Source organism: Marmota flaviventris, chromosome 17, assembly GCF_047511675.1.
Source record: "Marmota flaviventris isolate mMarFla1 chromosome 17, mMarFla1.hap1, whole genome shotgun sequence".
Classification (NCBI taxonomy): Eukaryota; Metazoa; Chordata; class Mammalia; order Rodentia; family Sciuridae; genus Marmota; species Marmota flaviventris.
Genome location: NC_092514.1, coordinates 41,164,790 through 41,186,661, shown reverse-complemented (window position 1 = coordinate 41,186,661; position 21,872 = coordinate 41,164,790). Strand labels below are relative to the sequence as shown.

Sequence of the window (21,872 nt, the reverse complement as noted above, 5' to 3'; positions counted from 1 at the left end):
TGTCCTATAGGGCTTTTTAAGGATTTATTGACATACTTCATCAAGGTATTTGAGAGAGTATTCAGGGAAACCTAAGAAATTCAGCAGTTCCTTTGCCTTCCTTATAAATTCATGCCTGGTCAGAAATTACAGCTTGAGTGGGATGTCCCTCCACAGAACTCAAATGCACACTATTTATCATGTTACTTAGTGTGGCAGTAACGTAAAATGTTACAGATTCTTTTTTTGTTGTTTCTTTCTGTGGGGGGCTCACCCACCATGTATTTTATCACGTCTTCATTTCTCCCTTATTTCAACTTTCACTTATTCCCTGAATTCCCCACATCAGTCTCCTAAAAGAAAAAAAAAATAATAAGTTTTGTCTGCTGAGTCCTCTTTCTTATTTTATTTAATATGTCTTGGATTGAATGTTTCTCACAAAAACACTTTGCATTCAGAATTAGCCTCTCAAGTTGTTTTCTCCGCAGACCCCTCCATAGATTGCGTGCCTTTCTACTGTGGTGCCCTTTGAGGTATGAAAACCCAAGTCTGCTTGTGGCTTAGCCTTCGTGATTTTAGAATATAAGTACCTATACTCTGCTCCCACAAGGTTCTTTTAGTGTGACATTATTTAGCCATTAAAAAAAAGAAGCCTGCTTTTGGTCCACAGAACTGTCCAACACACTGGGTAAAATTCCTTACACTATTCCAGTTAAAAATCAGTCCTCATGATAGCGTGCCCATTTATTAAATCTGTGCTTGTCTCTACACACACACCTGTGCATGTGTATACTTACATTGATACATAAAAATTCTAATTGGACCTACATTGGAAAAATGATAGCCATTCATCCAAATGGTTGTTGTTGAGGAATTTGTAACCAGCAGTCCTCTTTCTTACTGGTAACGCCATTCTGCTTGGGGAATATAGAACAAGCCCAAACAGTAATACTGACAGAATTCGGAATTATGATACAGTGGAGCCTTCACGTAATTCTTTGTTGAAGAAGTTAGGGCCTAAATGTTAAGGCTTATTGTTATTCTGAGTTGATAATCTCTGCCTTGCTTTAATAATTTTTCCTCATGCCTGGGTAGCCCGCGAGTTGCACAATAATCACTCACACAGCTTTGTAATCAATGCCCAAAGTAATAGGATTCCTCTGGCCACCGGCAATTAATAAATTTGTGTCTTTTTTAAAACACTAGCAAGTCGGGCCTGAAATACGACTGACTGGCTCTCCTCATTTGCATATTTATTGCAGTGGAAAAATTCTTACCAGATGATTGATGCTGAGCCTGCCTCTTGAATTCCAAGCAGCACATTATTATGAAATGAAAAATGCCGGCCATACAGTTGATTAAAGTTGAAGACAGTGGAATCGGTGTTTTTTAAGATTGTGGGAGAATTAAAGGCATATTTTAATAGATGTTGACAAGAAGTGAACTAACAAAAGCAAAGCAAAGGATTTGCTTGAAAAGATTTAATCAAACGTCTTTCTTGGGGGATTAATTGCTGGGGATGACTAGTGCAAGTGGCAGGCTTGTGTGGATTTGAATGAAAAGTATTGTTCTCAGGCCAATATATCGTGTGTCATTTTGACCTATAGTTTAGCTCTAGTTCTGGAGTTACTTTTGAAGGAGGGAAAAAATGTTCTTGTACTCTGTAAATTCCAGTTCAATGTATTTTATCTGGGGTAATAGGAATGTGGGAGTTGATGTGTATTTGTATGTAAATCTGTTTGCCTATTTATTTTAAAATAGCTGTATAGACATTTAAAAATTGGTAAGATTAGCTTTATTTTACTTTATACATTCACTTTTTCTAATTTCCCCTCCATCCCATTGCCAGAAATTTTTACTTATTGGTTTATAATCTAATTAATGAACTGTGTGCCATGTCCAAACTGATTCTCTGCCTACAATTTTGGTGTGCTGGACAGCCTAGATGAATCAGGGAAAAAAATAAAGCTGTTAGGGGAAAATGGTTTTTAGATTGGTGACATTTTATATATAGAATGCTTGCATACGGGCAGCATGTAAATGAATACTGGAATATGAATACTAGTCCAATCCTAGTGCTGTAGATCTGTATAAGCAGAGCTTAAAAGAATTTTACCTTGTAGAAGGTGACGATTTTTGATAGTAATATGCCTTCTATTTCAATGATTTTTGGCTTTTTGAAATACCTACCCCCCCCCCCCCCCCATTCTAGGGAATGAACCCAGAGGCACTTGAGCACTGAGCTATATCCCCATCCCTTTTTATTTTGCTTTGAGACAGGGTCTCCCTAAATTGCTGAGGGTCTTGCTAGTTGCTGAACCTGGTATTGAACTTGTGATCCTCCTGCCTTAGCCTCTCCAATCGCTGGGATTACAGGTGTGCATCATCGTGCCCTGCTAAAATAGACAATGACACATTTATTGTTTTTCACCTTACTTCTGTGAGATAAGTAAGCCAAGAATTATCTACATTTTGGAAATGAGAACACTGAGATTCACAGATTAAATTGGTCCTTTCGGCATATCATGACTAGTCAGTGTGAGTTAAAGTGCAGGGCTCCTAACCCTCAATAAAGTAGTCTTTCTATTTATTTTCTACTTAGAGTTATTCCTAAAGCTGGTGATCAGATGCTTAGGTTGAAGCTTGGTAAAATGGTGAGGCAGATGTCCTCCTTAATCTCCTCTTCAAGGAAAGACTTCTTGAAGTGGACCATGTAGGGCAAAATAAACTAGATATCTTTGACAGTTTCTATTTGTTTTGTGGCCATGTGACACAAAGGAGAGTAAAGAAAGCATATTTGGCTGTTTTTCTTAACATTTAACTCTTGTAATAATTGGGAGAAAAATTAGAGGTAAATTAGAAACGGTTGATTTCAACTTATTCACAGGGTTAAACAAATAGAATTCAGTACTATATGAATAATAAAGAGGGCTTGCTTTATTTGTTTTGGCTGGGAGAAATTCACTCTTGGATTCCAGACTCTAGGAAAGTCTTCCCTCACTGTTGTCAGCTTTGGCTTTGAGGAGTCTGCCTACCTCCAGCAAAGGATTGTTCCTTTTTGTCTTCAGGTTTTACACACCATCTAGACAAAAATGTGACCCTCAGGTTGCAAAGAAATGATTATTGGGTTCTGTTTGCTAAATACCTTCACAAGAAATTGTCAAGGTGTTGGGCCATTGGTGACATTTACTTTAATAAACTTTTTTTTTTTGGTAGTGGTTAGAAGCACAGAATTGCAGATTTCATCTCTGGTAGGTCTCTTGACATTTTGATGCATGGTGGTGCTATCCCTGAATGGAGCTTAAATACTTGAGGGCTACTTTCTGAGTGGGTGAGGGGGTGTATAAAATGAGAACATATGAGAAAGTATTAACACAAAGGCACACTTTGATTTACTGATATTGGCTCTCTACTTTCTTGTTGGATTGATATGCTGTCTCATATATCTGCGATGGATTTTTTAAAAACTGACTTGAACAAAATGAAAGGCTTGTGTAGCTGCTTGAAAGTGGCCCTTAAAAGTTGTAGTCTTTTGTTTGATGTTTTGACAATTCTTGGTTATACTACATGTTGGAGTGGAGTTATGACTTGCTTGTTGGCTTGTGTTGTTCTTGATTTCAAGTTTCAAATTATGGACACATGGTGCCTACAGGAAGTAAGGGACAGGCACTTGGCTCTTCCTAAACTTTTAATTTTTTTATCGTGTTAAAAAACATATAACAGAAAATTTACTAATTTTTACCACTTTTAAATATACAGTCCAGTAGTGTAAGTATATCCACATTGCTATGCAAATGGTAGTGTTTGCCTAGCTTTCGTGAGGACCTGGATTCAATTCCAAGCACCACAACAACATAGAGATAAAGTAGTAATAATAGTTACCAGAGCTTTGTATATTGATTGTTAGTTATATACATGTCAAAACTGATCAAATTGCATACTTCAAATATGTGCATTTTATAGTACTTCAATTTTACCTCAGTAAAGCTATGGGGAAAAAAAAAGTAGTTATCAGAGATTGGGAAAGAGGGGAACTGGGGAAATATTGTTTAATGAATACACTGTTTGGTATGGTGAAAAAATTTTGGTGGTAGATAGTAGTAATGGTTATGCAACAATCTAAATGTATTTAATAGCACTGAACTGTATACTTAAAATAGTTGAAATGGTAATATAATGTATATTTTACCACAATTTTTAAAAAGATCCCCCAAGACTAGAGTATAATAAATAATCCTACCATCCCATTTATCTCTGTAGAGAAAAAAAGTCATCTGTATTACTTCAAACTGAACCTCTTCAAAAAGAACAGGAAAAAAACCGTGGAGTATTGTTTAGATTTTTAAAAAGAAGGAAATTCTGATATATGCTACAACATGGATGAACCTTGAGGATGTTAAGCCAAGGAAATAAACCAATTATAAAAAGACAAATAGTTTATGGTTTTACTTATATAAGCTAGCTGCAGTCATCAGAATCATGAAAACAGAAAGTAGAATGGTGTTTGTGGGAGGCTACAGGGATGAGGAAAGGGGAGTTATTTAATGTGTAGGACTTTCAGTTTTGAAAGAAAAAAGTACTAGAGATTGACTGCATGACAATGTGAATATACTTACACTACTGAACTTAATGTATATTTTAAAATGGTAAAAATTGGGAAATTTTATGTTATTTTGTTAACACGATAAAAAAATTAAAAGGTTAGGAAGAACAAAGTACCTGTGCCTTACTTTCTGTAGGCACTATTTATTTTCCATGATCTAAAACTTGAAATCAGAAACCACACAGGGAAGAAGCTGCAAAGTAGTCTACAATGTTTATAGCTGCTCACCAACAAGCAAGTCACAATTCTCACATGTAGCATAACCAAGAATCGTCAAAATATCCAACAAAAGACTATAACTTGGTTTTTTTTTTTTTTTTTTGGTACTGGCGATTGAACTCAGGGACACTCAGCCACTGAGCCACATCCCCAACCCTATTTTGTATTTTATTTAGAGACAGGGTCTCACTGAGTTGCTTAGTTCCTTGCTGTTGCTGAGGCTGGCTTTGAACTCAGGATCCTCCTGTCTTAGCCTTCAGAGCCATTGGGATTACAGGTATGCACCACTGCACCCAGCTAAGACTACTTTTTTTTTTTAATACCTTTATTTTTATGTGGTTCTGAAGATTGAACCCAGCGCCTCACACGTGCTGGTTGAGCTCTCTACCGCTGAGCCACAACCCCAGCCCATATCTTTATTTTATTTTATTTTTTAAAAATCTTTTCCTTTGTGTGTCTGTCCTAACACACACTTCTCACAAAGGCTTTAGTCATATTGGGTCAGGGCCACCTGAATGACCTTATTTTATTTTATTATTTTTTTTAAGAGAGAGAGAGAGAATTTTTCAATATTTATTTTTTTTTTAGTTTTCGGCAGACACAACATCTTTGTTTGTATGTGGTGCTGAGGATTGAACCCTGGGCCACACGCATGCCAGGCGAGCGCGCTACCGCTTGAACCACATCCCCAGCCATATCTTTATTTTTATTTATTTATTTTTACATGGTGCTGAGGATCGAACCCAGAGCCTCACACATGCGAGGCAAGTGCTCTACCACTGAGCTACAATCCCAGCCCCTAAGACTACCACTTTTAAGGGCCATTTTCAGGTAGCTATACAAGCCTTTAATCTTGTTCAAGTCAGTTTTAAAAAATTTATTGCAGATGTGTCAGACAGCATATACCTATATATGTCTCTGAATTAAACTATTTTAAGTACTTCATTTAAGTGTAATTATATAACATTTTTCCTTTTGTGCAACTGGCTTATTTTACTTAGCCTAATGTTTTCAAGGGTTGGCCTGGAGAATCTTTAAAACTACTTTGCAAGCCAAGCAGGGTGGCATACTCCCATAATTTCATCAGTTTAGGAGGCTGAGGCAGGAGGATTGCAACTTGGTGAGACCCTGTGTCAAAATAGAAAGGGCTGAGGATGTGGCTCAGTATTTAAGTGCCTCTGGGTTCAGTCTCTGGTACCAACAAAACAAAACAAAACAAAAAAACCAACCAACCAAACAAAAAAACCAAACCAAACACACACTTTGCAAATACAAAATGGGTTTGGGGTTTCTTTGTGGAAAAAATAAGATCTATTTCTTATTTATTTATTTATTTTTATGTGGTGCTGAGGATCGAACCCAGGGCCTCGCACATGCTAGGCTAGCACTCTACCACTGAGCTACAAACTTGGTCCAAGATCTGTTTCTTAAGATACAGCCATTTGGACTGGAATAGCTCAGTGGTAGAACATTTGCCTGCATGTGCAAGGCCCTAAATTCAATCCCTAGCACTGCAAACAAACAATCTGTATGACCATTTCTAGAAAAGAAGGTAAAAGCAATGGTTAATATTTATGTATTTCACTCATTTGGATGAAATAAATACATTTTCATGGGCACTCTTCCAAGTATTAGTTTTTTTTTTTTTTTATTATTAAGACTTGCTACAACATATACTTTCAGAACTCTAGCTACTATGGAATATCTGTTTAAAATAATCGGCTCCTTTCACAGATGGTCATTTGAGGTAACATATTTGTACTTACCATTTGAAGTCTTTACTTTTCTCCCTCCTTTGAAAATTTTCTATCTATTTACATAAATTTGTATTGTTCTACTTACCTAGCACATTTAGACTGAGTAAATTTTGCTTTTAAAATTGTTACCTCTTTATTCTTTTTTTTTCTTTTGACTACTTTTCATCTTGTTTATATTTGATCCATTTCCCAAAGTTAACAGAAAGAAAAATTCGTTTGTATTACTTTTTTCTTCTTCATGAAAAACGTTATTTCCATGTTTGGTGAAACAGAGTTATGTTTTGTTTTGTTTCCCTCTCTTTTTCCCCTACTCCCCCTCTCTCTCAAGATTGAGAGAAACTAGGCCTGGTGGCTTATATTTATAATCCTAGCTACTGAGGAGGCTGAGGCAGGAGGATCACAAGTTGGAGGCCAGCTCAGGTAACTTAGTGAGACCCTGTATCAAAATAAAATTAAAAAGGGCTGGGGGTATAGCTCAGTGGCAAAGTGCTTACCCAGCATGCATGAATCCCTGAGTTTGATCCCCAGTACCACAAAAGAAAAAAGAACGGGGGCGGGGGGGTGGGGGTGGCGAAAAAGATTGAGAGCAACAGGTTTAGACTCTTGATTTGCAACACAAGGCATTCTGGACTTTTTTTTTTTGAGGGGCGGTTTATATATTCTAAAGTCCTCCTAAATGGCACAGATATACATTGATTATAGAAGGATTAGAGTATGGGATTTAGAAAAGATATGATCAAGGGTTTTATATTATTTTAAACAAGGAAGTTGTATTTACATAGTTTTATATGCAGATTATTTGAAGCCATGCAAAGTAGTTACTGGGTCAGGTGATCCTTCTGATCACTCTGTGAAGGCTTTCCCAGGTAGGTTAGCTCTAAGCCTTATGTTGAAATAGAAGGCTGCAGTAGGACACACATGGAGAGCTGTCTAACCTGTGTTGGTGCCTCGTTGAAATGGGATTGTAAATGCAAAAGGGATTTGTGGCTGGGTGAGAAGGCTGGTCAAGCTGGGTAAGGTAGAAGCAGAAGCAGAAAAGAAAGAATAAGATATTACTGATGTTTGGGCTGAAGTTAGTGTGGAACATAAAAAAAAGAAGTAGGAATTGTTGAATGGAAGTAGGGATGCTTGTGAGATTACAGTTACTTAAACAAAGAGTGGGGCATGGTGGTGGGCCCCTGAAATCCCAACAGCTAGGGAGGCTGAGGCAGAAGGATCATAAATTTGAGGCCAGCCTGGGCAGCTAAGCGAGACCCTGTCTCAAAACAGAAAAAGGGCTGGGGCTGTAGCTCGGTAGTAGTGTACTTCTGCGTTCAATCTCTGGTACTACCAAAAAAGAAAAAAAAATTAAAAAAGAAAAGGAAGAAGTGATGATATGAATATGGCCAGAGATAAATGGACAAGTTACCAGTGATAATATGAATGGAAAATACAGATTTAACAACCAGTTAAAACCCCCAAATATCATTGATCTCCTATAAAATCACACTAAGCAGAAAAGAGAAATTTGGACAAGGAAGAAGTATTAGGGAAAGAAGATCTGTTTCTGACATGATATGTTTGAAGGTGGGATAGAGCATTCATATGAAGATTTTTTTGCCAGTTTGATTGTAGGAGAGGAATGAGTGCTCTCATTCCTGGTAAATGGCAATTACCAGTGTCTGGTTAACCTCCTTAGTAGGATTATTCTGGTAGAGAAGTTACAGTGTTCTCAGTTTTTATTCTGAAAGTTCTTAGTCATAGCCTACATACCTGGTCCTAATTGGCTATATACAAATGCATCCTGTTGGCCACGAGAATCAGGTGAGAACATCATCTCCATACAGGTGTTTAATATACAGTTTAGTATTGCAAATAGAAAGTCTTAAACCTGAATGTTAATATATGAACAGGAATTTTCCATAAGGAAATATGTAAGAGACTGAGAGAATGATATGCAACTCAAGCCAGACAGAGACAGAGTATGGTGGTAGGAATCCTAGGACTGAGTTGTACTTTTTAGAATTGCATTGATTGGTAAGATGGATAATCCAAGAGCTCAGAGAGTAACCTGTAGAAATATACCCAAGAAATTTGATGCGAAGGGCACACTTAAGTAGGTTATGATGACAGGAAGTTTGTCCAACTAAATAAATTTAAAAACTAAGCACTTATTGAAGTCTCATTATTTGCAGATAGTTTTTAAGCACCTTACACATATTATTGCTTGTTCCTCATAACAGCCCTATGAGGTAGGCATTGTTGTTATTTCCACTGGAAATTCTGTATTTCAGAGAGTTCTATATGTATCTGGCATGTTCCTCTGTCCTAACCCCCTCCACTAGAACTGCTCAGGAGACATAAGTTGCAGGTTTGCCCTCTTAGAAGAATTGTAGATGATTAATTGTACCTACAATTAATTGTGCTTCATTTCCTTCCCAGGTCACAAAGCTCTTAAAGCATTGTTGAGGTCACTGGTAGATCTTCAGGAAGAGTTACTTTTCCAGTATCCAGACACTAGACATCTAGTAGATGGGACGAAACCCAAAGAGGAAAGGTAAGGAGGAAACACAGCTATTGAATTGCTTATCTGGTTAGTTTCTCATGACTCATGACTGAGAAAACCAAGTCCTTTCCAGGTAGAGATCAGATTAGGTTTAGTAAAATAGGAAAAGCCCCTTACATTTAGCTGGTGGACAGAATGGCTTATTACTTGGGAGTTAGATTTGGATTTTTATTATTAGCTCTGCCTGATTCCTTTTGTGGGCTTAGAAGACTCCCCTCCTCTTTAGATTCAAGGAAATTAGCAGATGAAAGTATATTTTGATTATTAATGTTTGGTTAGTGTTTATGAGGCACTTCGTGCCCCTACAATCCTAGTCACAATCCCTAGTCACAGCTATCTCCTTTGATGAGGGGAAAAAACTGTTATTTTGAAGGGTGAAGAGATTTCAGAAAACAAGAGTAAAGTAATCCTTTTTCTTTGTGGAACTATCCTGTTTGATGAAGGTTTTGCTACCTGCCTGCTTTTTCCCAGAAAGGAAGCTCATATTTTGTTGAGTACCTGCTGTCTGTTGAGGACAGTAATACTGTAAGTGCAATTGCTATATAATGGGAGTGTGGTGGTATTACGTTTTCATGGCAGTTGTAGATATAGTTGTCCATGGGGGATTGATTTTTAGGACCCCACCTCGATACCAAAATCTGCAAATGCTCAAGTCCCTTATATAAAATGTCAGAGTGTTTACCTATAACCTGTATTCATCCTCCTGTGTACTTAAGTCATCTCTAGATTACTTATAATACTCCATATGCTATAAACGCTACATGAAGCTGGGCATGGTGGTGCACACAGCTTAGGAGGCTGAGGCAGGAGGATCACGAGTTCAAAGCCAGTCTCAGTAACTTAGGGAGGCCCTACACAATTTAGCGAGATCCTGTCTCAAAGTAAAACATAAAAAGGGCTGGGGATGTGGCTCAGTGGTTAAGCACTGCTGGGTTCAATCCTTGGTACCAAAAAAAAAAAAAAAGAAAAAAAGCTTCTTGAATAGTTGTTTATTGTTTAGGGAATAATGACAAGAAAAAAGTCTGCACATGTTCAATACATATGCAATTTTTTTTTCTCTGAATATTTTCAACCCGCACTTGATTGAATCTTGTGGTTTCAGATCCTGTTGATACAGAAAGCTGTAGCTACACTACAGTTTAATGCTGATTTGGGTGCTTATACCCTTGAGTTTTCTTTACATTGAGCTTCTCTTCATTTGGTTCAACTAATATTATTCACCTTTCCAGAACAGTTGTTATAGAGACACGTTTCTCTTATTGATCTGGGGATTAAGGTCATAGAAATATGATTATATGTTTAATTTTTAAAGACCCTCCTATACGTACAGGCCTGGTTCATAGGCATTTCTAATACAGTTTTTACAACCTCATTTATTTTTATGGTTTGCTTACCTTTTAAAAATATTTTGAAACCCAAGTGCTTTTTATATTTATTAAAAGTTCCATGAGGCTGGGTGTGGTGATGATCCCAGTGGCTGGGAAGGCTGAACCAGGAGGATAGCCAGCCTCAGCAACTTAATGAGACCTGTTTCAAATTAAAAAAATAAGGTGGGCTGAGGATATGGTGTGGTGGTTAAGATCCTTTAAGTTCAATCCCTGGTATCAAGAAAAAAAGTTCCACAAGTTTTTTGTTTTGTTTTAAATGCTTCATTGTTTTGTTTTAAATGCTTCAGGAGATTAAAGCCAGGGCATTGTACATGCTGGGGCAAGCACTCTACTATTGAGCTATGTCATCAGCCCTTTTGAGACAAGGTCTTGCTAAGTTGCTGAGGCTGGCCTTGATCTGATGATCCTCCTGCCTCTGCCTGCCAAGTAGCTGAGATTATAGGTGTGTGCCACCATCCTTGGCTAAAAGTTACATGAGTTTTTGATTGATCTCATAAATACTCTTTTCAAACTAAAAAAGTAATCCCCTTATCTGTAGTATTATTAGTAGACAGCATAGGTAAAGGCCTAAATATCATGTGAACCTAGTTTTTTATTTAAACTCAGTGTTCTTACTGATTTTCTAGTGAGGAGATTTCTAGTGAAGATGATGAGCTAGTGGAAGAGAAGAAGCAGAGAAAGGCCCCACCGAAGAGGAAGCTGGAGATGGATGACTATCCCAGCTTCATGGCAAAGCGTTTTGCTGACTTCACAGTCTACAGGAACCGGACACTGCAGAAGTGGCACGATAAAATGAAGCTGGCTTCGGGAAAATTGGGGAAGGCAAGTGTGTGTCACAACACATTACCTGAAGCAGTTGTAAAGAAACTGGAACTATAGCTAGGATATTGTTATGTTTTGTTGTTGTTGTTGTTGTTTTTTTTTTTAATATTTATTTATTTTTTTTAGTTTTCGATGGATACAACATCTTTGTTTGTATGTGGTGCTGAGGATCGAACCCGGGCCGCACGCATGCCAGGCGAGCGTGCTACCCCGCTTGAGCCACATCCCCAGCCCCGTTTTGTTGTTATTAGTCATTTCTGTTGCAAAATTTACTGAATTTCTGCCACTGGGGTTTATACCATTCACGATTGGATTTTTAACCTTATTCTTGAAGTTGAGGCCTTGTAAATGTTCAAGTGCTAAAAATATGAAATACTTTAAAGAAATGAATTTTAAAACAATTGTTATTAAAGGAGCAGAAGTTAATCTCCTGGCATAGGAAAGTGATATGACCTGCTTAAGACCTATTTTTTTTTTTTTAGATCAATTACAGTTACTTACAAACTCAGTCCTTAGCAGAAAGTCTCTTGAAAGGATGATTGTTTATTTCTCTGCTGACACAGAAAGAAAGAGAAGCCGATGTAACTGCTTTCAGCACTGACTTTTTGCATTATCTGACATTGAATGTTGTTGCAGGGTTTTGGTGCCTTTGAACGCTCAATCTTGACTCAGATCGATCATATTCTGATGGACAAAGAAAGATTACTTCGAAGAACACAGACCAAGCGGTCTGTCTACCGAGTTCTTGGCAAACCTGAACCAGTAGCTCAACCTGTCCCAGAGAGTTTGCCAGGAGAACCGGTAAGAACTCTTTGATTCAGGGTGATGATGAGGAAGACTTTATTTGAGGCTGACGAAATGAAAAACTTGTAGGTATTATATTACCTCTTGGTATGAGAGATTAATGAAAAAAAGAACGTGGCACTACTGTATTGAACTGTTGAGAAACAGTGTGGGGGGCTAAAATGGGGCTTTTATTAACTTTTGTGTGTCATCTTATTTTGAGTTTAATACAGAAGTCTAGTAGTGGAAGCATTCATAATTCAGTGTTTAAGGTTTAGTGTTTTTGATTTGGCCTTAAAAACAAACTCAGGGCCTGACACATGTTATACAAGCACTCTACCACCGATCAACCCCTTCATTCCTTAAGCTTCAGAGTTGTTTTTTTTTAATTTTTTTTTTTGGTGCTAGGAATTGAACCCAGGGGTACTTAACCACTGAGTCACATCCCCAGCCCTTTTTTATATTTTATTAGAAGACAGGATCTTGCTGATTGCTTAGGGACTTGCTAAGTTGCTGAGGCTGGCTTTGAACTCATGATTCTCTTGCCTGAGCCTCCCAAGCCACTGGGATTACAGGAAACATTTTTGTTTTTTAATTATAGAAGTAGTATGTACTTAATACTTTTTAAGCTCATAAGAACTTGAAATGAATAGTAAAATTCCCTCTACTCTGAACATTGTACTTCTCAGATGATTGTTAATGGATGTTATGTGGTTTATGCATGTAGCATATACATATGTAAGAATATGATTATTCTTTTTTTTACTAAATAGTATAGACTGTGTGTGTATGTGTGTGTGTGTGTGTGTAGTGAAATACTACAACTTAAAATCTTACAAGTTATTTTTAAAAGTAGTATATCCTAGACATTTTTTCCATATCATTACATAAAAACCTACTTTATGTTTCCTAATGACTGCAGAGTAATCCATTACGTGGATGTATATAATAGTTTAATCAAACAACAGATAATTACATTGTCTCCAGTTTTAGAAACAGTGTTATAGAAAACATTTCTGAACATTTATATTTGTGTGATTCTGTGAACATATGGATAGATTTCTTAAAGCGAAAATGTTAAAATACATGAAATCCTGAGAGATGTTACAGAATTGCCTCCAAAAGGTTATGTTAATTTTCAGTCTTTCCAGCTGTATTTTCTAGTCTCCAGTATTGCCAGTCTTAGAAGTGAAAGTCGTATTTTTCTCATTTTAAATTGCATGATTTTAATTAGAATGAAGTTAAGCATATTTTCATATGATTTTGTGTTTCTTTTTCTGTTAGCTACTTGTTAATGTTTTTGACTATTTTTCTTTTGGACTATTTTGGGTGTGTTTTGTTTAATTTGAAGAGATCTTTATATCCTAAGGAGAACAGTACTTTCACTGTTAGATGTATATATAGTGGCTGTGTTACTTTGATAACCTTGTTGGAATTCACTCTTTTTTTCTCACTGATATAGGAGATCCTTCCTCAAGTCCCTGCCAATGCTCACCTGAAGGACATGGATGAAGAAATCTTTGATGATGATGACTTTTACCACCAGGTATGATATTTACTTTTTGGGCTACAAATCAGGTTTTAGCTAATAGAATTTTTTGAACAAAGGTTGATTATTTGGAAGGAAGAGTCAGACAAGGAGTTAGAATTCCTTATTCAGAATTGACTTATGTGTCATTCTGGGTTATTGTTTTCCTTCTATTTTATGTTTTCCTTGTGAAATGAAAAGAGCCACAACTACTTGGTTAGTTGTTGCTTGAATGTAAATCATTTGTAAAACAGTTTCAGTATCTTTGAGTCAGTTGGTTTATTCTTTCATAGCTATCTTTGATAAGCATCTTTTTGTGCCTACTCACATCAGTTCATTATGTATTGAAGTGCTACTGTTCATTGTAATATTAATATAATGCTTTAAAGACAGAAAGAATTGGTAGAAGTTGGAGAATGGTCTAGTTCTCAATCTCTCTTTTTTTCTTTTTTGATTCTGAGAGTTAACCCAGGGATGAGTTGTCACTGAGCTAAATCCCTAGCTTTTTTTTTTTTTTTTTTTTTTTTTGAGACAGGGTCTCACCAAGTTGCTGAGGCTGGCCTCCCAAGTTGCTGGGATTACAAGCATGCACCCCTGCCCCTGGCTCAATATCTCTTTATGAGTATCTCCCCTGCTTGTTTTCCTAGGATTTTCTGCTGGTATAATGCTATGTTTAATAATCCTGGTATCTGTTTAGGTGGACTAAACATTTGGGCTATTCTCTAAAGAACCAAAATAACTTCCTGTGTTCCTGGGTCTCTTGATAAATTATGTTTCTTAGTGAAATGTGCTTTAGGCTATATCCTTTCTTGCCCAGTTGAGAATGGAGGATGCTGTTCACCAGTATTATACTGAGTTTTGCTGAGCCGTTGTTTTTAGTGTATTAACTTTTGTCAGAGAATTTGGGACCGCTTTTTGAGTGTTTAGCTATGATGGCTGTACTGTGTATATGGGTGTGAAGGAAGAAACTTACTAGGAAAATTATGTGTAAAACCAGAACAATTGATTTTGTATTGGGAATACCTCTGATTTTATCCTAAAGAGAGAGACTCTCTAATCTTTTTTATTCATTCTATAAAGTTATTGCTATAAGTGAGTCTGAATGAGGGGGTATAGGAGAGGATTGATGTGGCCTCAGCTGTTCCTAGTCAGAGGTCCTTATTCCTTTTTCCTTTCTTTTTTTCTTGTATCCATTTGTCAGAAGAGTTGGAACTCTATTTTGTTCAGGAGTGTCTAAAGAAGTTCCTGATATGGGATATTAATGCTGTATAATTGTGTGAGATCATGGGAGACAATAAAAAATGCTCCAGTTCTCATTAATTGAAGTGTACATTGTTGGGTGGAAAGTGTGTCATAAATTAAATAGGCTTAATAAAATAAACTGAAATTACTGGGGAGAAGTTGCTTCTACTGGCAATCCAAGTTTTTTTTTTTTTTTTTTTTCCTGGAGGTCTGTTTAAAAAAGAAATAGCATTACTTGATTGGCCCTTCATCCCAATTAATAATTTTAACTTCGATAAATTTTGATTTCAGAGTTATGACTAGTCACATCTTAGCTTTTCCCCTTGCTGGTTAATTGGGGTGCTAGGGTTAATCTAAATTAAAACTTAAACTAATAGAGGTCAGCAAGGCAGCCGAAACACCTGAGTGAAACAAATGGGGCTGCCAGGCACAACTTTATCTTGGCTGTTTCCCAAGAGGGAAGTGGCAGCAAATTGGAGTTGTTTCAGCCTTCTGTAAAGGTGAATGATGGGTGACACTTGTTAATGTACAGCATCTCCGGAAGCATTCCAGATTGCTTTGATTCTGTACCAACTGCTGCCCATCCATGCACAGTCAGTAGGAACTGGACCAGTTGCCAACATCTGGAAGCACAGCAAGGAATGGGTGCAAGTCTTGAAACCCCACAGATTCTAAATATGGTGCTTAGAACTGTGCAGGCTTTAATCACTTACCACTCTTTGGCAGCAGGCTACGACAGCTTATCCTGGCCTCGTACATCACATCCCGACATCTGCTGAGCTGCAAGGCAGCTGCACATTCATTTTCCTTTCTTGCCTTTTCTCTTTGCTTCCTATTCCTCCTCTTTTTCCCACTCTCCCCTTGCTCCCTCCAGCCTCTCCTCCCTTCAGCTTTCCTCCCCCTCCCCAGTATGCTTCTTGGGAGAGATGATCTGTAAAGATTACTCCTTCATTGTGTGCAAGTAATTGTGGTGATGCCAGGCCCTTGACAGACACAACGTAGCACCTGTTCTGCTGACCTGGTTAATTTCTTCTGTTGAGTGGGATTTGCCAGAGATTGGAGCTGAAGCCAATTCAATGATAAGGCTAAAGAAAATGGCTGTATGTTTTTGTCACCTCCCAATTAAATTGGCTTCATAAAGTGCTTTCCTTTATTTGTCAGTGTAGTAAGCCTGAGCTAAGTGTTGCATTCAGAAATGGTACAATGTATTACAATGGGCCTGAGTTTTCATTTGTGTGTGTGTGTGTGTGTGTGTGTGTGTGTGTATTTAATGTGGTTGTATAAAAGAGCTGGGTGATAAATATAGTACATTTTTTCCTTTTTAATTCTTTTTTTAAATCCCATACTTGAAGCCAGACTCTTTGGGCCCATGTTTTGTAAAAAAGAGATTATAGCCACATTGAATTTTAATGTTTCATTGTAAGGGTTTAAAGGCTTACTTGGTTAATTCAGGTGTCATGAGGCTGTGTAAATGGCCTAACTACTGAGAATGACATGTAGGGTCAGAACTACCCTCCCCCAACCCTGTGCATGCCCACTCTTTTTTATTCTCTTTATTTCTTAATGGGCTGTAAGTTACTATAAGTTTTAAAATAATTCTATGTTATATAATACTGGTGTATATGTATATATGTACACATGAATGAAAATATACATATAGTGGCACTGAAGACAGTGTCCGTATATCATAAATAATCTTAGCATTTTCAGAGTTGAAAAGATTGTTACAAGAAGCAGAGTCCCTGAAAAGTTAAGTAACTTCCTTGGAGTCATATAACAAGTGGCAGCACTAGTACTTGATCTCAAGACAGCTTAGACCAACTTTTGTTTTTACTATATACTTTATTTCTTGAATATTTCATTCTTCAGCCATAAAAAAAGATTTCACTATAGTATTACAGTTTTCAGTTTGTAAATAAATAAGCTTCATTTTCTTAGAACTGGAAGAAATATTATGTTGTTAGAAACTAATTTTTTTCCTAGAAGGCAAATGATTTATTGAACTCCTGTTACTTAACAATTCTAATGAAAAAATTAGTTTTCAGTTTTGTTACTGGTTTGTTTGCAAACTAGAATTGCTGAAAGCTTGAAGTATAGCCAGTGGTAAAGGTTTCTATGAGAGTAACTGTTCACCTGCTACAGAAAAGCATTGTAAGGTTTTACTTTCAAATGGAATTAGTTTGCATTTGGCCTATTTCTTGTCAAAGCAATCCCTAAAGACAATTTCACAAAACATGAAAGTTGTAAATGACCATGAAGGTTGAGCCATTCAGAAATGTTTTCAGTATCTGTTTTTCGTTTTTATGATTCTGTCTGCTACTTTGTAACTTTAACTTCTTTTAAAATGTGTTTTCTTTATTATTATTTAAGGTTTTTCTTTTGTATTTATTTTTTAGTTGTAGTTGGACACAATACCTTAAAAAAATACATAAAGGTATTGTTTTGCTTTTTTAAACCATCAGATGATTTTTGGTAAGCTTGGGTTCTTAGAAAATTGGGGAAGAACCAACATTTTCTGAGCATTAGTTATGTACCAACTCCCACAATAAGTAGAAAGGTGTTTGATATACATCTTTATTTAATCCTCACAAGATCCCCAATATTGTGTTTCAGCTATACCTAGCAATAAGCTATATGGAGTGACTGGTTTTATTTTCATATCCCAGATCTCAAATTAGTTTCTTGTTACCTCATGAGGTGTTTTGTTCTGAAAGGACTAATTGAGCTTAGCTGTTGACAGATCGATACCTGGATTTCTAAGGGTTCATTAGGATTTTGTATGTTGCTTCTAGCTCTGTTTAGTTTTGATCTGGTTTGTCCTGTCACTTTGAATCTAGCCAGGAGTGTCTAGAGAAAGGCATAATGGGTTTTGCTCTTTCGATGACCACTTTGATGAGTTAAATTTCTTCTTTCATTTGCTATCAGGACATTTCTATAACTGACCTTGCCACATGCTGGACTTCTGTGTCCAAGACATTTGATAATGCCATAAACAAGTAATTACTAATTTGGTGAACTATTAAAAGTCAATAATGTTGAGAAATAGAGAAGAGGCATGCTTTCTGACAAGATGGTTTTCTTTAATTAAATTGGTGAGTGATTAATATGGACAGTTGATGTGGTGGCTTTAATTGTATGCATTTAGATCTTAGTGTGAATAAGGGAGGTCTCAAGACATCTTTGTAGTTAATGACAATATAATATTCTTACTGTTGGTATGTGATGATAGTTAATAACATGTTTTAAAGTTTGATTTGAACTTATTCCTGCTAATGAGTTATTGGAAAATAGATGCCTTTTGTTCAGAGCAGTCTTTTGTTTTAAATTTTACTTTAAAATGTTGCTGTTATTTGAAATCTGGATAAAGTTTCTTGAAAATTTGATAAAATTTGTTGCACGTGGACTTATGGAGATTTAAAGATGAAATATGAAGTACATAAATTTGAAAATTGAAATTATGGATGAAGATATAGTACAGCAATAATCAGATTTTGGGGGGCATAGTAATGATGTTTTAAAAATCCAAACTAAATATTAATGTTCAATTAAACTAATTTTAGTAATTACAATATTATTTTGTGTACCATATATAAGAATTATTTGAGGTACTTTGTAGTTCTTGTGCTCTCTCTTTTAGATACCTTCCAGTGCTAATGCCGCCATTGTGTATCTGTCAGTGTTGAGACCCAAGTATGATATCAGTATTGTCAATTGATGGCTGGCCTGAGCTCACTATTGTGGAGGCCACTCAGAACAGAAGGATAAAAGCCACATTTTATTTAATTTTAATTTTTATTTATTTATTTTTAAAATACCTTTATTCTACTTATTTATTTTCATGTGGTGCTGAGGACCGAACCCAGGGCCTCAAACGTGTTAGGCAAGCGCTCTACCGCTGAGCTATAGCCCTAGCCCCAAAAGCCACATTTTAAATTCAAGATTCAGAAATTTCATTGAATAGCAGCAACAAGGAAAGGTAGATGTGACTGGCCCTCATTTCTTCAGTTCCTAATGTAAACACTGAATATTAATGTGTCAAATGTTTAAAAAAAAAAAAGACAGCATGGGAGTTGGGAGTATGGCTCAGTGGTAAAGCACTTTGCCTAGCATGAGTCAGGCCTTGGGACTGATTTAAACTAAGGTAAAATCTCAGAGCAAAGCCTCAAACACTTCATTTTATGGGACTAACCAGGAAAGAGAAGAATTGGCTTAGAATGTTTAAAGACACTTTTTCAAACATAAGTGATACCCTGAGAATTGCTAGGAAAATATGTGGCCCAAATTAACTTTTTTAATACTAATAAGCCCAGTATCATCTGGCTGAGTGTAAATTAAACACAGGATTCCAGCGGTATTTTAGTAGCCCCAAATGAAGAATTTGGTACTCTTCAAAAAATGTGGAATACCACCTCTTCACTCAAGTTGACATGTTGTATTAAATTATATTTTATATACTGTTCAAAGTAACTCATAGGGAAATGATTTAGCAAAGGAAGGGGAAGTTAATAAGCATCTTCAAAAATTTTATGTGTATTATGGATCTAGAGTAGAATATAATTGTTTTAAAGTTGGATAACATCTCTGGAGACCATCAAATATAAACTTTTTCACAAATGAGGAAATTGGAGCCCAGATGAAGTATATAACTGGATAAGGTCATCCTGCTTAGTGAGTTACATTGAAACTCAAGTGTACTTGCTTCCAATGTGATTTTCTTTCTATCTTGTTATGCTGCCTTTTGATTGGACAAGTTTGAAAATTTCCTTTTCAGATATATGTCTGTTTAGTTTGGAGATCTGTATCCTGATAATTCACTTGTATCACTTTTATACAATTATGAATTTTATTCAGTTAACATTTGTTATGCCAAATGCTAGATTTATAAAGCTTAATATAAAAAAAAACACTTTCTCAAGAAATTTGTGTTATTTATCAAGGGGGAGAGTCTCTAATTTAGTATAGTTGCATAGCTGCTCTTTTAAAAGTGCAACTTTATGGGGCTGGTCTGTGGCTCAGTGGCAGAGCACTTGCCTAGCACAGACCTGGGTTAGATCCTCAGCACCACATAAAAATAAATAAAACAAAGGTATTGCGTCCAACTACAACTAAAAATAAATATTTTTTTTAAAAGTGTGACTTTATACTTAAAATTTTAAGTGGAAAAAATAAATGATGAAAAAGAGCAATCAAGTCCTTGATATAAAAATATACAGGTAATCTTCATGTAAAAAAGACAGTGTTGTCTTATCACTTAAAAGATCTTAAGAGAGGCTGTTTGATATAAGCCTGAATAATATAAATTCTCTGTTTTCCAAGAGTGCAGCCATTGTTAGAAGCCATATTGAGATACCAATATCTATTAAAACTTACTTCAGGATGTAAGAGGTTGGTGATACATACAGGAGGGTTCTTTTTTTTTTTTTTGGGGGGGGTGTTTGAAAACTTCTGTGATTAAAAAGTTAAAGAGAAGAAAAGCCTTCAGATTTCTTTTTTCCTTCCATTCATTTATTCCACCAGTATTTGAGTATTTACTGTGTATTTATTGAGAAACTCTTCTAGACTGTACAGTCCAATGTAATAGCTACCTGCCACATGTAGTGATTGGAATTTAAATTTTGATGAATTAAAATAGAATATTGGGAAGTATAAATATAGAATATTGCTATCTTCACAGAACATTATCTTGGGGCTTTGGTAGAGGTTGAAAGAATATAAAGTTCCAGCCCTTGTCAGCTTTCACTGTAGCTTAGATAGGATCAAACAGAAAGTATGTTGTGACAAGTGCAGTGGAGAAGATAAAACTGTGTATGGTAAAAGCAAGTGCTAGGATAGGAAAGTGATGGTTACTGTTTTTATTCATGATGCCCAGGGGATAAAATGGTATTGAGCAGAGACTTGAGGAAGTAACTAACAAAGCCATGCAAATATTTTGGGGAAGAACAGAGGAGGGCAGATACTAGCATGTTCTAGAAGGCCAGTGTCACTGGGGTGGAGTAGGGAAGAACTAATGTTAATGGTAGCGGAGGAGGTCAGAGATGAGGGGACCAGGTCTTGTAGCACCTCATGGGCCACTGTAAGACTTTGAGGACACTGGGAGGTGAAACCATGAGAAGGTTTTGAACAAAGGAGTAACATGAGTAGACAGCTATCCTGAAGGGGTCACTCTTTTTTTTTTTTTAATATTTATTTATTTTTGTTTTCGGTGGACACAACATCTTTGTTTGTATGTGGTGCTGAGGATCGAACCCGGGCCGCATGCATGCCAGGCGAGCGCGCTACCACTTGAGCCACATCCCCAGCCCCATTGAAGGGGTCACTCTTATGACTGTGTTGAGAATAGGAGGAACAAGGTGGCAAACGGGACCAGTTAGGAGGCTCTAGTGATAATTCTGGCAAGAAATGGTGGTGGCTTAGACTTGTGTGGTTTTGGAGGGAGAAGTCCTTGGATTTTGGTGGTGTGTTGAAGGTTGAGCTGGAAGAATTTGTATGTGGAATGTGAAAAGAAGACAGTCAAGGGTGACTTTAAGGTTTTTGGCCTGAGCAACTGGAAGGATGAAGTAAAACTTGTTTATGCAACTCATAGTTTTATATGTAGAAAATACAAAAGAAGCCACCAAAAAGATTACTAAAGCTGAAAATTTAGCAAGTAACAGGTTACAAAATAAATATACAATAATCAGTTATGGTTCTATACACTTAGCAATGAGTGATCTGTAAAAGGAACTAAGAAAACCATTCCAGGGCTGGGGATGTGGCTCAAGCGGTAGCGCGCTCGCCTGGCATGCGTGCAGCCCGGGTTCGATCCTCAGCACCACATACAAAGATGTTGTGTCCGCTGAGAACTGAAAAATAAATTAAAAAATTCTCTCTCTCTCTCTCTTTGAAACAAACAAACAAACAAAAAAGAAAAAAAACAGTTCCACATATAATAGCATTCAAAAGAATGCTTAGGAATAAATTTTACCAAGGAAGTAAAAGACTGGCAAACAGAAAACTGTAAACATTG

General features: G+C 36.6%; 1 protein-coding gene across 2 annotated transcripts in view; it reads left to right on the top strand.

Moving 5' to 3' along the window:
* Aatf (apoptosis antagonizing transcription factor) overlaps nt 1-21,872 on the top strand; it is a 107,731-nt gene that overhangs the window by 35,143 nt on the left and 50,716 nt on the right. For both annotated transcript variants that reach the window (XM_027950303.3, XM_027950302.3), the window contains 4 exons: nt 8,980-9,094; nt 11,118-11,313; nt 11,950-12,114; nt 13,559-13,642. In XM_027950303.3, the coding sequence (XP_027806104.1) occupies nt 8,980-9,094; nt 11,118-11,313; nt 11,950-12,114; nt 13,559-13,642 (560 nt within the window). The remainder of the gene's footprint in view (nt 1-8,979; nt 9,095-11,117; nt 11,314-11,949; nt 12,115-13,558; nt 13,643-21,872) is intronic.